The sequence below is a fragment of the Thalassophryne amazonica genome, chromosome 12, assembly GCF_902500255.1.
Source record: "Thalassophryne amazonica chromosome 12, fThaAma1.1, whole genome shotgun sequence".
Classification (NCBI taxonomy): domain Eukaryota; kingdom Metazoa; phylum Chordata; class Actinopteri; order Batrachoidiformes; family Batrachoididae; genus Thalassophryne; species Thalassophryne amazonica.
The window spans coordinates 74,195,002-74,222,839 of record NC_047114.1 but is presented as its reverse complement, the minus strand read 5'-3'; the positions used below and the strand labels follow the sequence as shown (position 1 = coordinate 74,222,839).

The window sequence follows — 27,838 nt, the reverse complement described above, 5'->3', positions numbered from 1 at the left end:
AAATTAAGTACGGCTAATTCAAAACACTGCTTTGAAATATTTGATTCTTTTTCATATTTAAGGGCTTCATTCACCCAGCATTTATATGTGCACTAGCATGTACATTGCTTGACTGTAGTAGGCATCTGAATTTTATCTAAAAATGCATATTTCCACGTTTGCTGTAAATATTGTCACACCGCTGTTACCTCAACTCCCTCGTGCTCCCCCACTCCTCAAATCATCCCTTCTCTGACACTAACATTGTCCAGACCACATTTGTAGACATTCAGTCATGCAGCACAAATACCTTCCATTTTTTACTAAGATATGACCCGAAAATGGTGAAAACATTGCAATGTCAAAAAAGTGATCATTAAAGGACAGGCATTGACTATTTTGCATGTTTGAGCCCCAAACTGGCAAACAGGTTCTAAACTCATGCAACTGGAACAGTGAAGTTAACATTTTCCCCTTTACTTTCTTGTGTGCCACTGAGCCACTTTTATTTTGGAACATTATGAAAATCAACTTCTTCATGACTGAAATATTTTTGAGACACGTAATCCAGCATCACAAGCATCATGTACATTAGCTTTTTATTTTAAAGTTCCATATTTTTCGAGTATATGTGATGATTTAACCAGAGAGATTCACATTCAGCTGCTGATGTTGAGAATTTTAACAAACTAAAATGTACTTTCTGTGTGAAAAATTTGTCTTAAATGTGCATGAATCCATGTTGGATTTTTTTTAATGTACTTGTATTACTTTGTACCCTTCCTTTTGGTTTTCTTGGAAAGATTTGATCCTTTTCCCCACTCTCATCTGGAAGGTTTGTCCCATGTGATTTTATGGGATTTCTGTGACTTTTTAATGGTGTATTTTGTGATGTGTGAAGTGTTTCCTTTGATTTTTGGGATATATGAACAAAGTAAGTTTTAATTCTACCTTTGATTACCAACATAATTATAATACAGGTGAATATAAACCTGCATTGTCAGACCTGTAACTCAGTGCATAAATGTCCCAACTTGAAAATATTTAATTGCACAAAAAATAATAAAAATATGCACTCTTTGAAAACATTATATATGGTGTTTTCTGTGTCCTATCCCATAAATTTGACAAAAATCAACAAGTTGATTTTTAACATCAGAATGACCCGAACCTAACAGAACACGGAAAGGTCAAATAAAATATTTTTTTTAACTTCACCTTTCTAAATGAATATTTTTGGGAAAATGTTGCTATTAATGTAATTAGGGGCAAGAATGTCACATCTTTGGCAAAAGTGGTGAATGGAAAAAATTCCAGAAAATTAAAATGAGAAAAATGATGGTTCAAACCATTTTGTCACAAATATTTTTATGTGACTACAATGACATGCACATAAAAAAAAATCCAGTGCCACACGGTGACCCACAATATAAATAAAATACAGTGCATCTGGAAATCATTAATTTTTTCCACATTTTGTTATTTTACAGTCTTATTGCAAAATGGAGTAAATTAATTTTTTCCCCATCCACATTCTTCTCACAACACCCCATAATGACAACATGAAAAAACTTTTTTGACATTTTTGCAAATTTATTAAAAATGAAACAACTAAGAAATCACGTATACATAAGTATTCACACCCTTTGTTCAATAATTTGTTAATGGACCTTTAGCAGCAATTACAGCCTCAGGTATTCTTGAATATGATGCCACAAGCTTGGTGCACCTATCTTTGGGCAGTTTTGCCCATTTCTGTTTGCAGCATCTCTCAAGTTCCATCCATGTTGGATGGGGAGTGTTGGTGCACAGCCATTTTCAGATCTCTCCAGAGATGGTCAATCGGATTCAGGTCTGGGCTCTGGCTGGACCACTCAAGGACATTCACAGAGTTGTCCTGAAGCCACTCCTTCGATATCTTGGCTGTGTGCTTAGGGTCATTGTCCTGCTGAAAGATGAACCCTCACCAACAGTCTGAGGTCAAGAGCACTCTGGAGCAGGTTTTCATCCAGGATGAGTCTGTACATTGCTGCATTCATCTTTCCCCCATCCTGACTAGTCTCCCAGTTCCTCTTGCTCAAAAACATCTCCACAGCATGATGCTACCACCACCATGCTTCACTGTAGGGATGGTGCCTGGTTTCCTCCAAACATGACGCCATTCATGCCAAAGAGTTCAATCTTTGTCTCATCAGACCAGAGAATATTGTTTCTCATGGTCCAAGAGTCCTTCAGGTGTCTTTTGGCAAACTCCAGGTGGACTGCCATGTGCCTTTTAGTAAGGAGTGGCTTCCGTCTGGCCACTCTACCATACAGGGCTGATTGGTGGATTGCTGCACAGATGGTTGTCTTCTGGAAGGTTCTCCTCTCTCCACTGAGGAATGCTGGAGCTCTGACCGATTGACCATCAGGTTTTCGGTCACCTCCCTGACTAAGGCCCTTCTCCCCTGATTGCTCAGTTTAGACAGGCAGCCAGCTCTAGGAAGAGTCCTGGTGGATCCGAACCTCTTCCATTTTTGGATGATGGAGGCCACTGTGCTCATTGAGACCTTCAAAGCAGCAGAAATGTTTCTGTATTGTTCCCCAGATTTGTCCATTGAGACAATCCTGTCTTGGAGGTCTACAGACAGTTCCTTTGACTTCATGCTTGGTTTGTGCTCTGACATGCACTGTCAACTAGGGCTGCAACAAACGATTTTTTGGATCATCAATGAATCAGATGGGGTTTCGACACGATTAATCGGATTAGCTGGAAATTTTTTAAAAATGTGCCAGGGAAACAATTTTTCTCTCCTGCTATCACTTTATTTAACAACAGAATATTATTTGAAAACTTAAAATACTTGAAAATCAACAAATCGTCAAATGTCCCTTGGCTGTTGAAATAAAAAAAGAATAAATAAAAATAAAAAAGAATAAAACAGTTTATAATAAAGAACAAAAATAATTATTTCAAATGGCATTGCTTTATCAAAGTGCTGAGTTGCCATAAAACAACACTGAAACATATAAATGTTATAAAATATATGGTGAAAAAAAGAAGTATTTTTGTTGCTGCAAATGAGCAATTAGCATAACCAGTTAACCATAAAACCTAAATCAAAAACTGTAGCCTGACTCATATGTGCAACATTCTCTGTATAACTTGTAAACTGTGGTCATTTCACAATGACACATGTGACTCATGTCTCTTTCTCTAAAATTGTATTGTAGCATTATTAGTTATTATTACTATTATTATTGTTGCTATTATTATTAATATTTATATTATAATATTATTATTAATATATAAATAAATAAATAAAAGAAATTTTAAAATATTATAATTTGTAATACATTTGACTCTTTTACGACAACAAACGCTGAGTCATTAATTATTATACAGAAAACAAATGCACAAATGTTAATGTTGAAATGCCAGCAGCTTAATGCTAACTTTAACATTGAAAACGCCATAGACATGCTATTGCATTAGCATCAGCGTTAGCATAAAATACATCTATCAACTGTTTCAGAAGACCATAACAGGTCAGTTTAACATAAAAAAGGTAAATATTCCTCACAGACATATGCTCTTTAGGGTTTTAGTGGGGAAAATTAAGATAAAGCAAAATAAAACAAATGAAACCAATGAAGCAGCAGCTTGAAGCACTCCTTCATTGGTTCAAGATTCGAAGCAAAGCTCGGTTGATTATATGGAAGAAACAAAACATTTGCGGTAAAACAAAGTTATTTAGCAACTAATCGATGACTAAATTAGTTTGCCAACAATTTTAATAATCGATTTTAATCGATTAACTCAATTAGTTGTTTCAGCTCTACTGTCAACTGTGGGACTTTATATGGAGACAGGTGTGTGTCTTTCCAAATCATATCCAGTCAACTGAATTTACCCCAGGTGGACTCCAGTTAAGCTGTAGAAACATCTCAAGGATGATCAGTGGAAACAGGATGCACCTGAGCTCAATTTTGAACTTCATGGCAAAGGCTATGAATACTTAAGTACTTGTGATTTCTTTGTTTTTTTATTTTTAATAAATATGCAAAAATCTACAAAAAAAAACTTTTCAACATTGTTATTATGGGGTATTGTGTGTAGAATTTTGAAAAAAAAGAGAATTCCATCCATTTTGGAATAAAGAACATAACCAATTCTGGAAAAAGTGAAGTGCTGTGAATACTTTCCAGATGCACCGTAGGTACATTTGAAAGAAACTTCATGCATTTCTGGGCTTTTCTTCTTGTTTTTTTTCAACGGTATAATTAAATTATACTGTTACTGTATGAAAACAATGTTGAGGACAGTCTAACCCAATAATACTGTGTATTAAAAAAATATTTACGTTTAAAGAAATGCAAAACGTAAATTCGTCACACAATAATAATATAAAGGAAACTTCTATGATGTTGTCAGCTCAATGGTGGAAAGGATGTCAAATAAAAGCTGCCATTTGACCCGGGATGTATCTATTTGTTCTGCTTTTGTAAACACTCGATGTCACACAGCCTGTCAGTGTCGCTATGCCAGGAGCATCCGTCAGCGCACTACGAGCTTCTGCTGCGGCCTTCCCTGCTGTCGCTTTATTTCACTGTCCTTGTTATGTAAACGGCACACAGGTTGTCCAAATCTTTGCCATCATTGTTGTTGGGACTAGTGGCGCCTTTTGGAAGCAGCTCGTGTAGAATGTAGAACTGGATATTGAGGGCCAAAAATCTACGGCACATCTTCAGAACCACATCCGTGTGTTTTGATATCAATTTTATTAGTTTGACGGCTGAAAAATGGAGCACACCTCAAATTTACTCAGAGAAAGTGCTAAAAATTACAGTGTGTAGTTATTCTTGGTTGGGGATGCAAATAACAGTTATTTTTTAAAATTATCAATTAAAATTATCAATTAATCCATCAATTTTTTTTCTTCTGTAATCAATTAGTTGTTTGGTTCATAAAATGTGAGTAAAAACTGGGAAAAATATTGTTCAGTGTTTCCGCAGATGTCTTGTTTTGTCCACAACCCAAAGATGTTTAGTTTATTATCACAAATGAGTATAGAAAATCATTTAAAAATCCCAGAAACTATCTTTATTTAAGAACCTGAAAGCTTAGACATTTATCATTTATCAAAAACATTCAGTAAGGAAATCATCCAGTGAGTCCTTTCTTTTTTATAATTTATTTTTTTATTTTAGTGAAGTTGGTGATTAATTTTAAAATCACTTAAGTTATTCAACAAGATTTATTATTCTCTGGTTCCAAATGTTTTAAATAAGAGTTTCTTTTTTTGCATTTTATTTCATAAAAGATGCCATATATTTTTTATTTGGACTGTTGATTGGCTTTAGGAAATTGGCATTATTAAAATCCTGACTTTAAGCAACAAATTCAAAACAAGAACAGAATAATGAATCTATAAAGGATATAATAGGTAAGCAAACTATTCTTTTATAATAAATTTGAAATAAATTTTATAATTCATTTTGAATTAAACAATTGCATTCAGTTGATATCTTTATTGTTCACAATTAATCCATAAAAGCTGTGTGATTAAAAAAAATCTGTTGTTTAAAGCATTTGTTTATGAGGGAAGAGGAGAATGAAGCACAGTGTTGAGTGCGCACGTGTGCGTCAGCTGTGATACTTAGCTCCACTGATACCATCATGTGAGCTGTGATTTATGTTCATGTTATAATCTCAAACTGCTGGATGTGACAGCAACATTTTGCCTTCAGAACATCGAATTTATCCAAAATGTCGGCGAGTGTCTGTATGGAAAAAGTGTTACAAACTAATGAGCTACATTCATTTTTACAGAATGTAATCTATAGTGTTTGGGAGTTGTTTGTCTCAATGGGCTGTAGTAATCAAAAGTAATGAACCTATTATGAGCAGGACCTCTGAGGGCCCGGCGTGGCATTAAGAGTGTGGCACATAAAAGGTTTATTAAAGGAAATTAAGGTCCATCACTGCCACACCTGCTCCCCTATTATAAATGTATGACAGGTCAGTGCCTTCAATCACAACAGCAAACGAGAGAGAGGAGTCATGTTTCCCATTACCAGAGAAAAGTAACAGCATATCCTGTGACTCACACATTTCACTGGCCTGTGACCACTATACGCCACCATCAGCCCAGAATAATTATGTTTAATAGGTTTTATTTGGGACCCACAAGCAACAGCCAGAAAAGAGTGGATGGATTTTACCAACTATTTCTGTCTAAAACATACTCTGATATGCTGCCTGTACTTTGATGTCATTATTTTTTGTCATTACATTTTTACTCCCCTTTCAAACTTTCTTCCCCCCTCCCAACATTATACTCTATGTGTTTGCATAGTGCTGGGTTTTGTGATTTCTCTTGCCGACACATTGATTGTAGCTGTCAGTCGGACAATAAAAACCTTTTCCCGAATAGAAAAAGGGCATAAAACCAGAATGGCACTCAGCAGAGTGTATTCCCTTGCCGCTGTACAAAAATAACAAAAAGGTCAAAGCATTTAGGCGTTACAAGCATTTGTACCTCTATTTTTGAAGGCCAAAAGTAAATGGACTTGTTATTCATACTAATCATCACTTTTGCAGCCACTTTTTTTTTTTAGACAAGTCGTGTGATGTATTCGTAAACATTCCCAAGTTGCTGAGTATGTCATGGACTTAGTAAATCATTAAAGAATACAAATGTACAATGGTACCGTATGCTGAATAAGCCTGGTGTAGGCAGTTCTGAAAAAGTGAGTGACTGAGCAAGGAGTCCATGAGAACACCGAAGGATTTATAGGATTTTTGTGGATGTAACTGGAGAAACTCTGCATCGTGTACATTTCTGTTGCACCAGCAGTCACAGCCTTGTGGTCAAGTGGAACAGAGAATGAATTTTACTCCTTCTACAGCATCAATTCATCACATAAGTTATCTCAAGGTCTCTTTTCAAAGCAAACAAATAATTTAAAAAAATATTAAAATTGATATATTTCTGACTCCACCATTTTATCCATATCTGCCCTTTAAAGTAATGACATATCAATCAATCAATCAATTTTTTTATATAGCGCCAAATCACAACAAACAGTTGCCCCAAGGCGCTTTATATTGTAAGGCAAGGCCATACAATAATTATGTAAAACCCCAACGGTCAAAACGACCCCCTGTGAGCAAGCACTTGGCTACAGTGGGAAGGAAAAACTCCCTTTTAACAGGAAGAAACCTCCAGCAGAACCAGGCTCAGGGAGGGGCAGTCTTCTGCTGGGACTGGTTGGGGCTGAGGGAGAGAACCAGGAAAAAGACATGCTGTGGAGGGGAGCAGAGATCGATCACTAATGATTAAATGCAGAGTGGTGCATACAGAGCAAAAAGAGAAAGAAACAGTGCATCATGGGAACCCCCCAGCAGTCTACGTCTATAGCAGCATAACTAAGGGATGGTTCAGAGTCACCTGATCCAGCCCTAACTATAAGCTTTAGCAAAAAGGAAAGTTTTAAGCCTAATCTTAAAAGTAGAGAGGGTGTCTGTCTCCCTGATCTGAATTGGGAGCTGGTTCCACAGGAGAGGAGCCTGAAAGCTGAAGGCTCTGCCTCCCATTCTACTCTTACAAACCCTAGGAACTACAAGTAAGCCTGCAGTCTGAGAGCGAAGCGCTCTATTGGGGTGATATGGTACTACGAGGTCCCTAAGATAAGATGGGACCTGATTATTCAAAACCTTATAAGTAAGAAGAAGAATTTTAAATTCTATTCTAGAATTAACAGGAAGCCAATGAAGAGAGGCCAATATGGGTGAGATATGCTCTCTCCTTCTAGTCCCCGTCAGTACTCTAGCTGCAGCATTTTGAATTAACTGAAGGCTTTTTAGGGAACTTTTAGGACAACCTGATAATAATGAATTACAATAGTCCAGCCTAGAGGAAATAAATGCATGAATTAGTTTTTCAGCATCACTCTGAGACAAGACCTTTCTGATTTTAGAGATATTGCGTAAATGCAAAAAAGCAGTCCTACATATTTGTTTAATATACGCTTTGAATGACATATCCTGATCAAAAATGACTCCAAGATTTCTCACAGTATTACTAGAGGTCAGGGTAATGCCATCCAGAGTAAGGATCTGGTTAGACACCATGTTTCTAAGATTTGTGGGGCCAAGTACAATAACTTCAGTTTTATCTGAGTTTAAAAGCAGGAAATTAGAGGTCATCCATGTCTTTATGTCTGTAAGACAATCCTGCAGTTTAGCTAATTGGTGTGTGTCCTCTGGCTTCATGGATAGATAAAGCTGGGTATCATCTGCGTAACAATGAAAATTTAAGCAATACCGTCTAATAATACTGCCTAAGGGAAGCATGTATAAAGTGAATAAAATTGGTCCTAGCACAGAACCTTGTGGAACTCCATAATTAACTTTAGTCTGTGAAGAAGATTCCCCATTTACATGAACAAATTGTAATCTATTAGACAAATATGATTCAAACCACCGCAGCGCAGTGCCTTTAATACCTATGGCATGCTCTAATCTCTGTAATAAAATTTTATGGTCAACAGTATCAAAAGCAGCACTGAGGTCCAACAGAACAAGCACAGAGACGAGTCCACTGTCCGAGGCCATAAGAAGATCATTTGTAACCTTCACTAATGCTGTTTCTGTACTATGAATTCTAAAACCTGACTGAAACTCTTCAAATAGACCATTCCTCTGCAGATGATCAGTTAGCTGTTTTACAACTACCCTTTCAAGAATTTTTGAGAGAAAAGGAAGGTTGGAGATTGGCCTATAATTAGCTAAGATAGCTGGGTCAAGTGATGGCTTTTTAAGTAATGGTTTAATTACTGCCACCTTAAAAGCCTGTGGTACATAGCCAACTAACAAAGATAGATTGATCATATTTAAGATCAAAGCATTAAATAATGGTAGGGCTTCCTTGAGCAGCCTGGTAGGAATGGGGTCTAATAAACATGTTGATGGTTTGGATGAAGTAACTAATGAAAATAACTCAGACAGAACAATCGGAGAGAAAGAGTCTAACCAAATACCGGCATCACTGAAAGCAGCCAAAGATAACGATACGTCTTTGGGATGGTTATGAGTAATTTTTTCTCTAATAGTTAAAATTTTGTTAGCAAAGAAAGTCATGAAGTCATTACTAGTTAAAGTTAATGGAATACTCAGCTCAATAGAGCTCTGACTCTTTGTCAGCCTGGCTACAGTGCTGAAAAGAAACCTGGGGTTGTTCTTATTTTCTTCAATTAGTGATGAGTAGAAAGATGTCCTAGCTTTACGGAGGGCTTTTTTATAGAGCAACAGACTCTTTTTCCAGGCTAAGTGAAGATCTTCTAAATTAGTGAGACGCCATTTCCTCTCCAACTTACGGGTTATCTGCTTTAAGCTGCGAGTTTGTGAGTTATACCACGGAGTCAGGCACTTCTGATTTAAAGCTCTCTTTTTCAGAGGAGCTACAGCATCCAAAGTTGTCTTCAATGAGGATGTAAAACTATTGACGAGATACTCTATCTCCCTTACAGAGTTTAGGTAGCTACTCTGCACTGTGTTGGTATATGGCATTAGAGAACATAAAGAAGGAATCATATCCTTAAACCTAGTTACAGCGCTTTCTGAAAGACTTCTAGTGTAATGAAACTTATTCCCCACTGCTGGGTAGTCCATCAGAGTAAATGTAAATGTTATTAAGAAATGATCAGACAGAAGGGAGTTTTCAGGGAATACTGTTAAGTCTTCAATTTCCATACCATAAGTCAGAACAAGATCTAAGATATGATTAAAGTGGTGGGTGGACTCATTTACTTTTTGAGCAAAGCCAATAGAGTCTAATAATAGATTAAATGCAATGTTGAGGCTGTCATTCTCAGCATCTGTGTGGATGTTAAAATCGCCCACTATAATTATCTTATCTGAGCTAAGCACTAAGTCAGACAAAAGGTCTGAAAATTCACAGAGAAACTCATATGTTCTAGGCCTGACTGCAACATTTCTCCACAATAGCAAATTTAATTTATTTCAATAGTTTCAATATTTTTTTGTTTCAGAGGTTAATGTAGCAGCCAAATACTATCTTCTATGTGAAGATTTTGTGATGTCATAGCATCCTGCACAAACAATGAAGCAACACTCCCTGTGAATGTGTATTAATTTGAGCTTTTCTCTTCCTTGTTTGCAAAGCTGCACTGGCAGTGTGTGCATATGTGCACATGAAACCTGCAATGTATGTAATCGGTGCTCCTCCCCACATATATGAAGAGATAGGAGTACTGACTGCATAGTTCTGGCCATTCAGGATGGCTGACAGTAGTGATTTTCCAGAAATTTGTACAAGAAGCCGTAGTCAGAGGCTAAAGGTCCTCTAACCAAGAATGTGGCTGAGTTAGAATCTGGCTTTTCCCACATGGATAGCCTTTTGACTTTTTAACTGGCTCCAACTGGTGTTCCTTCTTTCCTATCTTAAGGAGTGAGGGTTGGGGAGGAGTGGCAGAGGAGGGAAGCCCTATTTTGATCCAGAGATGCCTCTGCTAGTGTGACATCTAGTGGCAGGAAATCATATATAACACCTTTAAATTTCACTAAGGTTACCTTATCAAAGGTCTTTAATCGATATCGGAGTGTCAGCTTATGCCATATGCATACATGCTGCATTTGAAAACAGGTTGCTGATAATGTTTAGGTCTATTTTTAAGAAAGAACAGCTTTTAACAAGTGACGTCTGTTACTAGTCTAAAATACTTAATAGTGAAGCAGATTGAGGAAAAGTGCAGCAGCAGCTTTACTCAGCTTTACTTTCAGTGTGCCTCCCTGAAGCTCCCTTGCATGCGGCTGCTGGAAATTCACCACCAGCATATGGATTGTTGCATCTGACTGATCTCTGATACAACAAATAACATAGATATTGAAGCAATACCTACATAAATTTTAAATATAAAATTTTAAATACATAAAACAATATAATTTCTCTTTACAGTATGAACAATTAACCCCTTAAGTCCTAGAGCCTATTTCACCAAAATCACATACCCATACATTATGATTTATTTCTCAGCTTGTACAAGGTCAAAAATGCAAAAGTTTGGATCAGCTAAAAGATAGGTCCTAGGGGATGTTGTGGATGCAAAAAAATTGAAAGTAAATAATACTTGGTAGGAGTAAATTAGTTTTTTTTTTTCCCAAAAAAATGAATTCCAATTTACGTCTTTATTTGCTTGGCGTTTCAGCTGTGGTTAGTTGATATGTGATTGGAGTGGATACTTTTGTAGAGGGGACTTCGCTTGACATTTTGATGTATAATAAGTGTATGTTGGTGTCAGCATTGGTTGGTTATGAGTGGTCAAATGTTCCAAAACAGGGCAAGTCCCCAAATTTGGAGACTCTAGGGATTAAGAGGTTAAGTTTATTAATTTTGTACGATTACTTTTGGATTGTGCATTGTGCACTATTATTTATTTTGTTATGATGACAAATTAAAGTTTTTGTGTGTGTGGTTTTTTTTTTGTATTTGTTGTCATGAGTATATTTTTTAAGGTAAAAGGGGTAGGTTTATATACACTTTTGCTTCTGCCTACACCATTTTGGTCACATTGGCTAACTGAGAAATCAATTTTTTTGTGCCAAAGAGTTTTTTCTTTTGTGTGCCAAAATAAATATACTCATTCCATTCATTCATTCAAATTTTTGGCTCACTGCATCCTCAGTTACCAGACTGTCCTGTCATTTAAAGTTACAGTGTGTAGGATTTACTGTTATCTAGTGGTGAGGACAGATACAATCACGATTTTGTTTTTCTTCGTATTTTTGCTTCGTTGGCGATGGGGAATCACGCTCCCCTGCCTTCTTGTGTGTTACTCAATATGGATGATCCTCCATTTTACAAAAATGAGGGTTCTCAAACTTGTTAACCTACACTAGCAACCAGTTGTTCGTATATAGGGAAGCAACCATTGATTCTTTCTGGCTGCACTGCAAAAATGCAAAAGGCAAAGTAAATATGTCACTCTTGGGCTACTGTATCAATAAGGTGCTACAATATGGTGGCCTCCATGTGGTGGCCCACTCCCATGGAGATATGAAGTACTCATTCTAGGCTCATGAAAACACATTGATTCATTGCTGTAGGTAATTATATCCTAATGCATATGGTTAAGAATGCTACATTGCATTCATGCTAATAAACACCTAAATCCTACATACTGTTGCTTTAAAAATATGTACTTTCTTATTTTGTGGCTCAGCTTCAAAATAATTATGAAAAATGGAAATCAGTTTTTTAAACTTTTGAGTAATTCCAGTAACAAACCAAGAAATAAAAGCAAAATCATCGTAGCAGAGCTCGAAAATTGGCATAAAACGAAGAAAAAAGTGAATGCATGTGAAGTTATCAAGCAGTGCAGAAAAAATCACACTTGGACTGACTATTTCATTCACAGATGGATTCTGATGGCGAGGAGCAAAGTCTAAAAATGTGTAGCACAGGTGAGTACATCAGCTCCCACTTGGAGCTGGCGCTGAAACACAAGCACGCGTGCAAACGCACACAGATTCCACTTACCACTGTGAGTTCGGGGTATCGGTTCAACAGTCCAACTTTATAACTGTCAATTTTATGTATTATCTTACTGGTCTGAAGAGCACTGCACTGCCATTTCATTATTCAGAGGGGAATAACTTCATTAAATTGGAACACTGGCTCAAATTAGTTAAGGAGTGTGTGTATATATCGTGTGATTGAAAACCTCTAGACTTGATATGTCATTATGCAAGTGTTCAGGGCCTGTGAGGCCTGCCTGCTCGTGCCGGAGCCATTACCACATGTGGGAAAATTCATGAAAACTGCTATTATTATTGGTTGTGCTTCATGGGAGTAGCGCAGAAATTGTGAATGATATTTAAACAAGCCTGTGGGAAAATTGACTTCCACTTTTAGATCGTGCTGTCAAAGAAGGAGTCAAGGAGAACGAGGAACACACTGAGCACAAAATGCTCACTTCTTCGTGGTCTGATGGCACTGTAAAAAAAAAAGAAAAGAAAAGAAAAGCTGTGGTAAAAAAGATGGGTAAATTGCTTTTTGATCATGTGGGTTCATCCCGAAGACATTTGTTCAATATTAACTATAGAACAAATATTTGCTGTATATTGTAAAATTGCCTGGGCAATAGTGCAAAAGTACTGATCTGAAGCCGTGATGAAGACTGTGCCACTGAAGTGGAAATGTAAACATTATTACTATTTATGTGTCCTTTCTTGGCCTTTATTTTCACAGCGCTGGCTGAACGCATCTCCGGGAATCACAGGTAAAAATTGTAGGAAAAAAAAAAAATAAAAAAAATACTCTTTTCACTTTTTATAGCCTAACATCAAAAGAAATCTGTTTCTTTCTGACATTATATAGTGCTGTGCAAAGGTTTTATGAACCCATAACAGGGCCGTATTTGGGAGGGGGGGGGGGTTTAAAAAAAAATTGGGGGGGGGGGGTGGAGTTTCAGTTTTGAAGACATATATTTTTAATAGCTCAATAAATAAAATTACATAAAGTTTTCCTAATCAGGTCCACATATGTATGTATGGCAAAGATCCCTTTGTATTACACAACCAAGAAATGGAGCCATTTTTCATGAAAAATAATAAAATTAAAAAAACAACCAGCCCTCAAAAATTGATGATCTTTATGATCTTAAAAACATAAAAGGTTAATAAGAATATGGGGTGATTGACTGATTTTTTTCCTTTTTTGCTGTTGTTTTTATCTTATAGAGTGAGTCAACAACACAAGAAAAACAACTATAATTTTTTTATCAAACAAATTAATCGATTATCAAGTTGCAAAGTTCATTTAAAACAAACTTAATTTATCTGTGAGCGTGCTCACTTTAAAACCTGAAAATTTCACTCAAATGGTTTAAGGAAGCTGATCGCTTTAAACCATTTGTTAATTTCAGTCAAATGATTCAAACATGTAGCGTAAAAAAGCTAGCTGTACATTAGTGTTTTTTTTATTTTGATCACTTTAGTTATTTCAAATAAGTTGAAAATAATGCTATGATTAATTACAAAATGCTTTCAACTATGATGTTTATTTCTTTCAACAATTTACTGACTGATATGAGTTAGTTAACTTAGTTACAATTAATTACTTTTCTTTGGGTAACTGAACATAAATCATTTAATACAATCATTTCCTCAAACTTTTTGAGTTACGCTGTCGAGTATGTGACAAGATAAAAACAGTTGCTGCTGGTGATCACTCACAAACAAGATGATTAAATACAATCAGATTTTTCTTTTAAAGTGCAGGAGGTCACCAAAAAACAATGTATTTTAAATTGTGCAAACCTATTTTGCTTATTTACCACAATTTGATCTTTAGCAATTTTTTTATTTGTAAAAGCCTCAAATGCATTAAACGTGCCTAAAATACAACCCCTGGCAAAAATTATGGAATCACCGGCCTCGGAGGATGTTCATTCAGTTGTTTAATTTTGTGGGAAAAAAGCAGATCACAGACATGACACAAAACTAAAGTCATTTCAAATGGCAACTTTCTGGCTTTAAGAAACACTATAAGAAATTAAGAAAAAAAAGATTGTGACAGTCAGTAACGGTTACTTTTTTAGACCAAGCAGAGGAAAAAAATATGGAATCACTCAATTCTGAGGAATAAATTATGGAATCACCCTGTAAATTTCCATCCCCCAAACTAAAACCTGCATCAAATCAGATCTGCTCGTTGACATTGACCCTATGCCATGACATTGATCCTATGTGTCTTTTGCAAGGAACGTTTTCACAGTTTTTGCTCTATGGCAAGATGCATTATCATCTTGAAAAATGATTTCATCATCCCCAAACATCCTTTCAATTGTCCAAAATATCAACGTAAACTTGTGCATTTAGTGATGATGTAATGACAGCCATCTCCCCAGTGCCTTTACCTGACATGCAGCCCCATATCATCAATGACTGTGGAAATTTAGATGTTCTCTTCAGGCAATCATCTTTATAAATCTCATTGGAACGGCACCAAACAAAAGTTCCAGCATCATCACCTTGCCCAATGCAGATTTGAGATTCATCACTGAATATCACTTTCATCCAGTCATCCACAGTCTACGATTGCTTTTCCTTAGCCCATTGTAACCTTGTTTATTCTGTTTAGGTGTTAATGATGGCTTTCGTTTAGCTTTTCTGTATGTAAATCCCATTTCCTTTAGGCGGTTTCTTACAGTTCAGTCATAGACGTTGACTCCAGTTTCCTCCCATTCGTTCCTCATTTGTTTTGTTGTGCATTTTTGGATTTTTGAGACATATTGCTTTAAGTTTTCTGTCTTGATGCTTTGATGTCTTCCTTGGTCTACCAGTATGTTTGCCTTTAACAACCTTCCCATGTTTTTTGTATTTGGTCCTGAGTTTAGACACAGCTGACTGTGAACAACCAACATCTTTTTCAACATTGCATGATGATTTACTCTCTTTTAAGAGTTTGATAATCCTCTCCTTTGTTTCAACTGACATCTCTCGTGTTGGAGCCATGATTCATGTCAGTCCACTTGGTGCAACAGCTCTCCAAGGTGTGATCACTCCTTTTTAGATGCAGACTAATGAGCAGATCTGATATGATGCAGGTGTTAGTTTTGGGAATGAAAATTTACAGGGTGATTCCATAATTTTTTCCTCAGAATTGAGTGATTCCATATTTTTTTTCCTCTGCTTGGTCTAAAAAAGTAACCGTTACTGACTGCCACAATCTTTTTTTCTTGATTTCTTATAGTGTTTCTTAAAGCCAGAAAGTTGCCATTTGAAATGACTTTAGTTTTGTGTCATGTCTGTGATCTGCTTTTTTTCTACAAAATTAAACAACTGAATGAACATCCTCAGAGGCCGGTGATTCCATAATTTTTGCCAAGGGTTGTATTTGCACAGCACTGCAGTTCTGATTTAGAGGATTATTAAAAAAATAACATCTAAATAATGTGTGAAATTCTGTGTGTGTTGAATTCCACCGCAATATTTTGTTAACTAAATGTTTCAAATGAGCCTGTAAAGACTCCGTTGACCCCGGCGCTCTTTCCGTCCCGCTCCGCTCTCCCCTCCAGCCCATATGGGTGTGCGGCGAGGAAGAGGAGCGCTCAGGAAGGGGTGCAGGGCGCCCCAGTCAACAAGAGAAAGTCCCTGCTGATGAAGCCCCGCCACTACAGCCCAAACGAAGCATGTGAAGAGGAGAGCGAGGACCTGGCACCACCGCGGGACAAAGAAGAGCTGAGGAACATTGACACTCCAGCAGGTAAACAGATGTCCTGTTGTTTTGTCTGTTTTGATGAACAATTGACGCTGAATTTTAAAATCCCATCTGTTGCATTCATATTTGCCTCCCTGTGCCATCAGCCAGCAGCCGCCGTCATTGTGCAGTGGAAGTGAAAGACTACACGGCCTGGTCCACATTCGTTGTGTCTCACATCCGCAAATTGAAGTTTTGACAGCTGATCTGCCATGATATTTTTGGCGTGGCTCTAACCTTCTTTGATGAGGCCAGATTTCAGACAACTCATCTGTCCCTTCTCTCAATAGCCGTTTCAAAACCAGCGAATCCATAGAATGGGGGGAGCGCAGCGCCTCACTGTCATTTAAATTCAAGTTGTTCCATATATGATCCAAGCAGAATGTCGACTACATCACTGATGAAGACTCACTGATGTCTTTTACTGCTGCCCTCTGCAGAGGCAAAACTGTTGCTTTTTTAGTTCTTCTCCTTCTTAATGAATTGAATTTTGTGCATTTTGCCAACAATACTCGATGGTGTGCGTGTGCATTCTCCCCCACTATAATCGGCACTGATTTGGTATGTTTTTAACGATGTAACTAAGCAACAAACGTAATTGTCCCTTTCAAAAGCTTTTGTTAGGCCCTCTAACAGAGTCTAATACATAATTAGGCATAATGTCTACAGCTCATTATAGTACACGTGTGTAGTTTAATGGACCAGGAGAGTACTGCACTGTGTGGCTTTGCTGCAAAATAGAATTTATTTGTTATCTGGGTTCATGTTACATTACAATCATTCACTGTGCATCACCAGGTTGCGCATCGTAGATAGTTTTTTGCTTTTTTATTATTCAAAAACCCAATGACGAAGCTTCAACGCGAGCCAGAAACCCAAAGTGCGATGCGAGTCAAACAAACACCGATAATGATGCACATTTTCAGAAAATGTTTTGCTGTTATTGACAGATTTGGGAAGGTGGCTAATTCTTTGCAGGGAAAACAAAAAAACAAACAAAAAAAAATTGGTAAAAGGCGGTTTGGAGGCACCGGGAATCTCACAGCGGGAAGCCAGTCATATCTGCATTTTAACAAAAAAGGGAGAAAAATAAGCCCCTCGTTTTGGTCGAGCTTAACTCCAGCCAACTGCTGCAGAGTGCTGGTAATGTCTATTCTGGAGTACAAACTGTTCACCTGTTCCAACACACAAACCACCGGAGGGATCCAAGTTTTTTTCTTCCCTCTCTTTCCTTTTTTTTTTTTTTTTTTTGCTGCACTCGCCGTGTCTGACTGTGTGCGGCTGTGTCGGGCCTGGGAGTCCATCTGGACGGGAAACAAAACCCTCACTGCTCGCCTCATAAATGTAAATACGTGTAACTGGCTTTAGTTTGTAATTCAACAGTGTTTGTCTTTCGACGGCTTTTTTCAAATATTTTTCACAGCAGGGAGCTGATAGTAACACAGTGCCACAAACGCAACACGTCAAAGTCCAGCTTAACCTGCCATGTTGTATATTTACAAAGATCGTTCTATTTTTTAATTTTTTATTGGTGCCACAGATTTTAAAACTCTTTTGGGCGTGGATTAAGTTTTTGTGCTGCACCCATTAATAAGCCGTCTGTTAATGCCTGTATCTGTATCTGATTCCCACAATCCATCTCTGTCTATCTTCTCAGCCTATTGAATCCCACTTTAGGGTCGGTCAGGATGACGTCGAGCCACTTAAGAGGATCTACAGTCCTGAAAGTAAAAACCCTCACGGCCCAAAGAGCCTTAACAGAGCATAAGTTTGAATGGTTTTACCAGATCGGGAGAGATTTTGTTCAGTCAATCCAGATGATAGCTTTCCTTTGTTAATCACTGAGTGTGACTTAATGTAATCATTGGTGTTAATGAAGTCTTGTTTCAGATGCATTACCGGGGATAACCCTAACCCTCTCTGTACGCTCCACTAATCAGGCCTTCCACACATAAGGCCTCACACAGTCTTACAGCTTTTTAGCAGGTGACCTCGAGGACGACTGTTTTCCGATAACAAGTAACAGTGGCCTTCGTGGCCACAGCAACCCTGCGATTAGCAACAAGGGTTCAAAAATCACATGCGATCAAAAAGACGACTTCACACGTGCCTGCCAGAACAAGCCCAGGCGTGTCCCACTGCAACTCATGAAACAGTTTGTATGATATCAAACAATGTCCAAATGATATCCGCTCCCCTGTGCAGTCCTCTGCAATGCAGAACCGAGGGCTTTTCTTTTTAGAGTAACAGAATAAGAAGAATATCCGCCTTTAAAAAAAAAAACAGCTGGCAGGTTCCCAGCTAACAATTACTTTTTGTACATTTTTGTACAAACACATTCCTATTTAGACTAATATCTATCTATCTATCTATCTATCTATCTATCTATCTATCTATCTATCTATCTATCTATCTATCTATCTATCTATCTATCTATCTATCTATCTATCTATCTATCTATCTATCTATCTATCTATCTATCTATCTATCTATCTATCTATCTATCTATCTATCTATCTATCTATCCATCTACTGCTTATCTTAAAAGATGCCAATATGGCCAAAATAAGAAGCTGAATGGTCCTCATCTGTATTTATCAAAATCCACAATTTCAAAGCTAGTTCTAAGATAGTTTTTACAAAGTTACTGACAAACATTTTGTGGACCTACTCGTGCACTGATTCACTGATTCAGGAGCCTGAGATGGCCACTCCAGAGCCTTAATTTTATTCAGCTGTAGCCAATGACAGGTTGACTTGGCCTTGTGCTTTGGATCGTTGTCATGTTGGAACGTCCAAGTATGTCCATACGCAGCTTCTGGGCTGATAAGAGCAAATTTTCCACCCGTAGTTTCTGATAATATGCTCCATTCATCCTGCCATCAACTGTGATCAATTTTCCTGTGCCTCTGTAGCTCACACATCCCCAAAACAAATATCAAGACTATATATTCTGTTTTGTAGTTATATACAAAACAACATGTAGTTAAAGTCCATCACTGATGAGGTTTTATTAAAATGAAGCACTTTGAGGCAACTATATATATATATATATATATATATATATATATATATATATATATATATATATATATATATATATATATATGTGTGTGTGTGTGTGTGTGTGTGTGTGTGTGTGTGTGTGTGTGTGTGTGTGAAGAATCATTTATGAACAAACAATATTGCACACATAAAAGATAAATTCTTATAAAATGTAATGTCATTATTATTATTGTTTTATTGCTTATGTTTATTTTATTTTATTACTTATATAAAGAAAGCTTTTTATGACCAGGGTGTGTGGATGGTTGGCTTCCCCTGAATCAGCTTCTTCCACACACAGCAATAATAATGTTCTTAATTTCAGTGATGCTACACGGCAGATTTTCTTTTTTCATCTTTGTGTTTGTAGTTGTTCCATCTGTGTTTTCAGGAATCCTCTCCACTTTGTTGTGATCCCTTGGAAATACATAGATAGATAAAGAGTGACATGTTTTCAAATGAGTTTTGTGAAGCTGTTGGTGCTTAACTTCCATCTGACATCCAGATAAAGAATTAAAAACCAATGTGATCACTGCAGTATAAATCCCTCCATAATATTGTCCCAAATCTATAATGGTTGTTGTTTTTCCAATTGGAGACACAAAGGAGGAAGAATTATGTTGCTCATCTTCAGGTTAAACTCTGAGAAAGATCTCTCAAATACTCTTGAGGAATTGATTGGACATCTTGCAGCTGTTGACCTTATTTGAATCGCAGCATGTTCATCTTTTAAGTCCGCTTGCTGCTTCTAAAAACATGTTTTTCTAGAGATCTTAAATCTAAAAAAGTAACACAATCTAAAACCTTAAATGGATTTGCGGATTACAACTGACTGTGGGTGTGTTACAGAACATACAAAGACTCAGTCTAACCAGGCTTTAAAAAACATGGAATAATAAATGTTTCATTTTTTAATTTTTTTTTAGGTGGGAATTTGAATGCAATCATTGGCAGAAACGGTTGCCATGACATGGTGGCAAAGTCAAACGATTCACTTGGATGGTCTGAAGTTACATCTACTGGCTCTTCACAGTGTGAGGCCGACACGTCTGAAACTTTGGGTGATGACGATGAGGGGGAGCTTGTTAATAAGGATGAAGACGAAGACCAAAGTCAGGACAGGATGAGCATGACATGCACATCATCGCCGCAGAGCGCTTATGGAGACATGCGGGAAGCCGAGTGGGAGCCTCTAGCTCTTGCTGTGAAGGTTAACGGCTCCAACAGCAGCCCCTTGAGACTCTCAGGAGATCTTTCAGGCAGGAACGGCTACCTGAAAGAAGAGCCTCATTCAGACCTTGGCGATCCGATGGGGCGGATGGGCATTTTTCAGGTGGAAGCACTCAGGTACAGGCCGATCCCCGCGGAGGAAGACAGCGAGGGGGAGTCGGAGGTGGAGCGGCCACCTCGGCTGGACGCCTGGGCGCTGGGCCTCCATGAGAGAGGCCTGGAAATGAGCCGAGGTAGAGTGAACCTGAACCTGCTGGAGCAGGCCCTCGCCCTGCAGTCGGAGCAAAGACAGGTCCTCCACCACGCCTACAGGGAGATGGATCGCTTCCTCCTGGAGCAGATGACCAATGAGAGACGGCACCACAGAATGATGGACATGGACAGCAGACTCAGCTTTCACGGAGGAAAAGGTAACAAAAAGTTGACATAAGTATTGAATCTCATGAGAGATGATCCTGTGTGATTTTTAGGATTGGATGCTCAAAAAAACATTAAAACAAGAACCATATGCGGGTAGGATGAGAGGGAGGAAATCCTCTTAAGTATTAAACACGTTTTGGCACCAAGTGAAGTCATAAATAAACAGACTAAAATAAATAAGAAAATTTTCCGATGTATTCTACTACTTGGAATATTGGATTTTGATAGGAATCAACTGGATATTTAACCATGAACATAAGTCTGAAATCCTCCTAAAGTACCTCTCATGTTTTCCTCTGATTCTTCAAATGACTGTGGCTAAATGTGTAATCCTAGATGTAATCTTTCGATGGATAGGCATTAAGAAGTGAATACTCTGTGCCGAGCACAAGCCTTAACTAAAATGTCAGATTAATAGATGCATATTTTTAAGTGCCTTACATGATATTTAAATCTGTTCACTTATATATGGCATGGTGGAAATAGAAAGTCTACATATTATTGGGCTTTTACACATTTAAATTTCTTTATGCCATTTAGAAAGAAAAACAGACTTCTCTGTGTTAAAATTACTGAAATTATCCCCTTTAACCTCACACACTTCACCCTCTACACACCGTCATCAACAACCAGAGGAGCCTCTTCAGCCACAGACTGCTCCTTCCCAAGTGCAGGACCAACAGACCGAAAAACTCCTTTGTCTCCCAAGCCATCAGACTGTATAACTCCTCCTCACTCAGGGGGAGGAGGAGTAACAGGAAGACAGGGGACAGGAATGAGAGGAACAATAGTAGCCAGTAAACCAGTAGCAAGCAGTATTTCTGGTATTTATATTTGTGTATTTATATTTTGATTGTTTTTTACTTTCACTTTTGATACTCTGTGTGCTTCTTACCCTGTGTGCTGCTATACAATGCTGCTGGAACCTCAATTTCCATGAGGGAGTCTTCCCAAGTGATTAATAAAGTTCTTTGTTTCTTTCTTTGTTTCTATCTATCTATCTATCTATCTATCTATCTATCTATCTATCTATCTATCTATCTATCTATCTATCTATCTATCTATCTATCTATCTATCTATCTATCTATCTATCTATCTATCTATCTATCTATCTATCTATCTATCTATCTATCTATCTATCTATCTATCTATCTATCTATCTATCTATCTATCTATCTATCTATCTATCTATCTATCTATCTATCTATCTATCTACACTGAAAAGAGATCTTGACAACATGATATCAATGAAATGCAAAATATCAAAGCCAAATTAATGGGTTGCATACAGCAGATCATCATACCCTTGATTATAACACAAGGAAATCATTACTTTTACAGCCAGTTTTATTTACCCAAATCATGGGATAGATATATGAACATTTACAAGTAACTGAATATGCCTTGGATTTCAATGAAACCACTCACAAATAAATACAAACAGTACAGTAAATCTGTTTGGAGTAGGCAGTTCTCAGAAACTGAGGGAAAGTGCAAGAATGAGAGGGTGAGGGAAGCCACCAAGATGCCCATGACATGGCAACTATGGAGTTAGAGTTCTCGGCTTATGTGGTTTTGATTGCAAAAACTGTGATTAATGCAAGTTTTGCCTGTTTTGTAACCAGTCACAGAAGAACAACATTGCGAAAAAATATCAAATCTGGGCTCGAGTCTCTCACAAGCCTTCCGGCAAACAGTCGCTGAAGTTTCACATCTTTTAAAGAAAGTCCTCTGTGCCACTGCACAATGAAGCTGTGTAGCTGGTGATGCAATAGACAAAATTTATAGGCTCCGAAAATGGAGGCAGTATGTATACAAATGGCTGTAATTCCTAAATGGTTCATGCAATGTTTTTGGTAACCCCCCAAGAATTGTGTCATTGTCCAAATATTTATGACTAAAATGTATAATGTATGTAGATCTACTATGTCCACTATATAACCGACATCTCTACTCGATGGAATAGAAGTACTATATATGAATTTCTTGGTGAGAATCTCATTCTGTCTTACCCGCAGATTCTCCACGCACAGATAAAAAGGATATAAAGTGTCCCACTCCTGGCTGTGATGGCACGGGTCATGTGACCGGCTTGTACCCGCACCACAGGAGTTTGTCTGGGTGCCCTCATAAAGTCCGAGTTCCCCCAGAGAGTAAGAACAGAAAATACCTACTTTTGTTTTGTGCATTTGCAATCCTCACTTATACATTTAGTTCAATCAAAACATGGAGGATTTTTTTCCCCTCCCCTCTCTTTTGCTGCCTCGTAATGTGTGGTAATGTTTGAATATTGAATTCCCCCCATTGGTGATTGTTAAGTCATTTCAATATAACTCAACAAACATTCAACATTAAACAGTAGTATTACAAAAGGAACAGAAAAAGTAATTAACTTTTTCAAAAAGACGCATGCTCTTAGACTGCGGGCTGTATTTGCAAATCAAAGGGCCAGCTAACGCAGGATTCAAAAAATAAATAGACAACTCCGAAAAACTAATTGGAGAGTATGTACAGAAGAGAAGTTTCTAAGGATACAGCGCTGGACCTTTAACGGCGCGTTTTGTTTTGAAGAATATAATCAGCTGTCTTGTTAACGTTCCTCTTTGCACTAAGCTATTTACAATGAGAAAGCCTTTTGCTTTTTTCTCTCAAGGATCTTTACAGACGCCAGTGTACCAACTATAGCAACACAAATCATTTCTAACTGTGTAGAAAATGTGTGTTTGCTGATACATACCAGCGAGAATAATTCTGGACATACACCGCCTTTATGTATCCTTGCCTCCTCAGTCCTAGCCATGCACGAGAATGTCCTCAAGTGCCCTACGCCCGGGTGCACAGGAAGAGGCCATGTCAACAGCAACCGTAGCACCCACCGGAGGTACACCCACGCATTGTCACCACCTGCACCCACCGCGGTAGCCGAGTCACAGTGTTAACGTAACGTGTTTGACTTCCTGCAGCCTCTCGGGCTGCCCTATCGCTGCCGCTGTGAAGATCTCCAAACCTCAGGACGACGGTCTGAAATGCAGACAAACACCAGAGTGTTCACCAAGGTGAGATGACAGATTGTCACATATGCACACTTAAAAAAATGTTTCATGGAGTTAGTATGGTGGCCAATAAGGGCCTCGAATTAAGTCGCCAAGAGGAAGTGCAGAAAACACAAAACCAAAAATCTCCTGCCATTTAAAAAAAAAATCTTACAAATGTAAAAACATGTTTGCAGACATAGAGAACACAAACAAATAAGACTTGCAGCACATGAAGTAGTTTAATTTGGTACCATGTCTGCTGCAAATTCACACAATGCAGTCAAACACAGAAATACATTGCAAAGCTTCACAACAGAACAGAAGAACAGAAGTAGAAACAACAGGACATTAACTGATGGACCATTCCGTGCATCACACTCCAACCACACTCCATTCTTTATTTCAATCTGGTCTGCAGAGCTGACCAAGTTGAAATAAACCAGGTTATTGATGATTTTACTCTGACACTAGCTGTAGTGTTACATGTTATTATTATATTTGCAATGCATTGAACAGTTCAAGTCACTTAAAGTCCTCTGAGCACAAACTCCTTTTTGTGTTGTTAGTACTTCCATTGTGTTGTGCTTTGCAAAACCCTTTTGTATTTCTGTACATTTGTGTTGTGTGAATTTGCACCATACATCAAATTAAATTCTTACATGTGTTAAATATTATGTTTGTTTCTTTGTGTTTGCAAGCATTTTTCAATTTGCAAGACATTTTGTGATGTATGAACTTTTTGTTTAAATTGATGCAGATGTATTTCGTATTTGCTTATGTTATTTTAATCTGGAAGTGTTGTGGCTCCTATCAGCCACTGTAGGTTCATGGCAATACTGTATAAGTTCCGTTTTTCTAGTTTGGGAGGTCCTGCAACTTATGCTCTGGTGCAACATATGTACTGAAAAATAATACATTTGGTATTAATATTAACTAGAGCATTGCGCCCATAGAGTGCAAACCTCCGCCAACACTAGTTTCCAATTCCACAAATTTTTCCTTGGAAAAAATTTTCAAGGTCAAAGTCCTGTTAGAAGTGGCTTCTCTTAAGCTAAATAAAATATAACACAAAATATAGATCAAAATGGCTTTTCAATCTTAAAATCAAATATCCGCTAAATCACCTCACTGTCACAAATGAGAGTGATAGAGGCATGTTTTTCAATATTAAATTCAAATGTCCACAAAATCCACAGTCCAGATGAGATCCAGATCAACATTTTTCAGGTGATAGTGAGTGCCAGTCTGCACCTCACTTTCAAATATGATAGTGATTGGGGCATGTTTGATTAAGATATAAAATATACATTAAATGGGGTTTTCAGTGTTAAATTTAAATGGCTGCAAATCTGTAATCTGGATCAACTTTTGTCAGTCGATAAAGGATACAATCCTACTTAACACTCTCAAATATGAAAGAAATTTAATTTAAATGGCTGCAAATCTGTAATCTGGATCAGATCTGGATCAACTTTTGTCAGTCGATAAAGGATACAATCAATCCTACATAATACTCAAATATGAAAGAAATTTAATCCTTTTTGACAGAGTTATGAATTTTTGAAAATTTCTTCAATGATAGGGATTTTTCCCATTTGCCAAGATTTTTCCTGACTTTGCCCTTTGACTTATGACCTTGAAAATTGAATCAGTTCTTGTTTGTTCGGATATGAATCTTCAGTAAAAATGCCATTATGATATATGAAAAATTACAAGCCTCCAGGCTGTTCACAAACAAACAAACAAACAAACAAGGGTGAAAAAAATAACCTCCTCCGAGTTCGTCGGCAGAGGGAATGTCATGACTGTTTACACAGGGCTTTCTCAGGAGTTAAAGCAATAAACAAAACAAGCTAATAATAAAAGAACAAATTCCAGTAATAAAAAGAAACTGACAAGAATGCACAAAAAACTAAAATTAAAGAGCTGACAATCCAGAAAAAAGGTGTGACTCATACTTATTCTGCCTCTTCAAGAGGTATTTTTTAAACACATATACTCGACCTATACTCGAGAAAATATGGTAGTTCATCTTACTGTAGCTTGATTGTGATTCCTCATTTGTAAGTCGAGCTGGATAAATGTGCCATCTAAATTAATGTAATATAGATTGAAGAGCCTTTTCAGCATGAAAAAAAAATGTTTTTCTATGTACCCAATTGATTAAGTTGATAACATTTGAGAAAATATTGGAACAATATTGTTCACAGCTTAAAAACAGTTGGATATAGGTTGGCAATGGTTTTAAAATAAACTATTTGATCATAAAACTTGGATTTTTTTGTGTAATTTATTTCGACTTCACTGAAATAAGGTACTAATCCTAAAAAAATATATATAACAGTTTGCATTATGAGTTGAATGAAAGTAAAAGTAAAAAAGGTAGAATAATTTAAATGAGGTAAGTTGGTTCAAATTACTTAAACTACTTAATGCTTTACTAAACTTAAGTTAAATTGGAAAAGGCTCATGGTATTTATTCAGTAATGACTGAGTTGGAATTAGTTCAAAAGAGCCACAAAAATTGTTAGCTTTATTTTATTTTATTTGCGTGATAAACACTCTTATTGTTGAGCGGGGAGTGTGGATATTTTTATTCAGTGATCCCAGCAGAACCAAACAGCCCATTTCAAGCTTTCCAAGCAACGGTTGCTGGTCCTGTGAGCTCCTCTCTCTATTAGAGATGATAAAAGAGCAGAACTCTTTGTTCCCTGTGGATATATCACGGGCAGAGTGCCCACTCCCACTATATTAATTAGTCTGGCAACCTGGCTGTGGATCTACAACACACATCAGATCCCAGACTTTATGTGTACAAAAGTACTGGCATCAACGAGTGGCACCAAAACAATAATATGACACTTTAGTTCACCTTTTTTTCCTTTTCGACGGGGTGGGGGAATTTTACGCAAGCAAACATTAAATCTTTCACAATTTGTCTCCATACAGAGCCATCGGCTTGATAAAGAAGTTCGAGATGAACCAGTTAAACTACCGCCTCTCTCATCCAGTAGCAGCCTCGCAAATGAGCCTCACAAAAGACCTGGACAAGTACAGCAGAATCCGCTTTGATTACGCCAGCTTTGATGCACAGGTCTTCGGCAAACAGGCTTTGATGGGAACCAACCAGGAGCAGGAAATCTCACATTTCCCCGATTGTAAGTTTCATGTTTTATTGGAGGAAGAGTAAAAGAAAAAAAACAAAACAATCGTTAATGGAATACAAATGCTTCACCGCACTGTTAATATCAGTACAAACATATGTTTGTCAGTTTGACAAATATCACTACTTTTTTTCCTAAATGATTCTGTAATTATTCATCTTTTAGCACCTCAGCAGTATCCTGGCTTCTTTGGTGTTCCAGGTGGCAGCCTGCCCACCTCTGGTCAGCACAGCCCACCGAGTCAATTCAAAAAAGAAGACTGTCTCCAAACCTCAGCGGCGACGGCCGCCATCCTCAACCTCTCCACCCGCTACCGGAAAAACACAGAGGCTGTCGCCGACCGGCCCCTGGCAACCTCCACAAAGGTAAACAAATTAGACCCCTTGGAAAGTTATTTAATGTGGTCATTTTAAAGGAACTCCGATTTGTGTATAAAAAGGAGAGACATCAAAAGACCAAATCTGGCAAAGGGATTTTGGCACGACGGCAGCAGCAGTCAAACAAGGAGGTTTCCACTCTATAAAGCTGTAATATGCACAAATGAAAATTTGTGTAATCGTATGAAAAGATAAAACCAAACCAGCTTTTTTCCCTATTAAAAATGCTTTTTTTTTTTTTTTAAATAAATTGTGGTGTTGTATTTTCTTTCACCATCAGTTGGCATGTATCAAGCCGGGAGCTGCTGTCTGAGTTTGCATC

At 37.5% G+C, this 27,838-nt stretch overlaps 1 protein-coding gene across 8 annotated transcripts in view; it reads left to right on the top strand.

Annotated features, from left to right (window-relative positions):
• st18 (ST18 C2H2C-type zinc finger transcription factor) overlaps nucleotides 1–27,838 on the top strand; it is a 74,612-nt gene that overhangs the window by 14,562 nt on the left and 32,212 nt on the right. For 7 of the 8 annotated variants that reach the window (XM_034182508.1, XM_034182511.1, XM_034182509.1 and 4 more), the window contains exons 3-11: nucleotides 12,400–12,445; nucleotides 13,233–13,263; nucleotides 16,063–16,250; nucleotides 20,216–20,929; nucleotides 22,959–23,093; nucleotides 23,731–23,821; nucleotides 23,904–23,996; nucleotides 26,925–27,133; nucleotides 27,305–27,504. In XM_034182508.1, the coding sequence (XP_034038399.1) occupies nucleotides 12,400–12,445; nucleotides 13,233–13,263; nucleotides 16,063–16,250; nucleotides 20,216–20,929; nucleotides 22,959–23,093; nucleotides 23,731–23,821; nucleotides 23,904–23,996; nucleotides 26,925–27,133; nucleotides 27,305–27,504 (1,707 nt within the window). The remainder of the gene's footprint in view (nucleotides 1–12,399; nucleotides 12,446–13,232; nucleotides 13,264–16,062; nucleotides 16,251–20,215; nucleotides 20,930–22,958; nucleotides 23,094–23,730; nucleotides 23,822–23,903; nucleotides 23,997–26,924; nucleotides 27,134–27,304; nucleotides 27,505–27,838) is intronic. The other variant, XM_034182512.1, reaches the window with a different exon arrangement.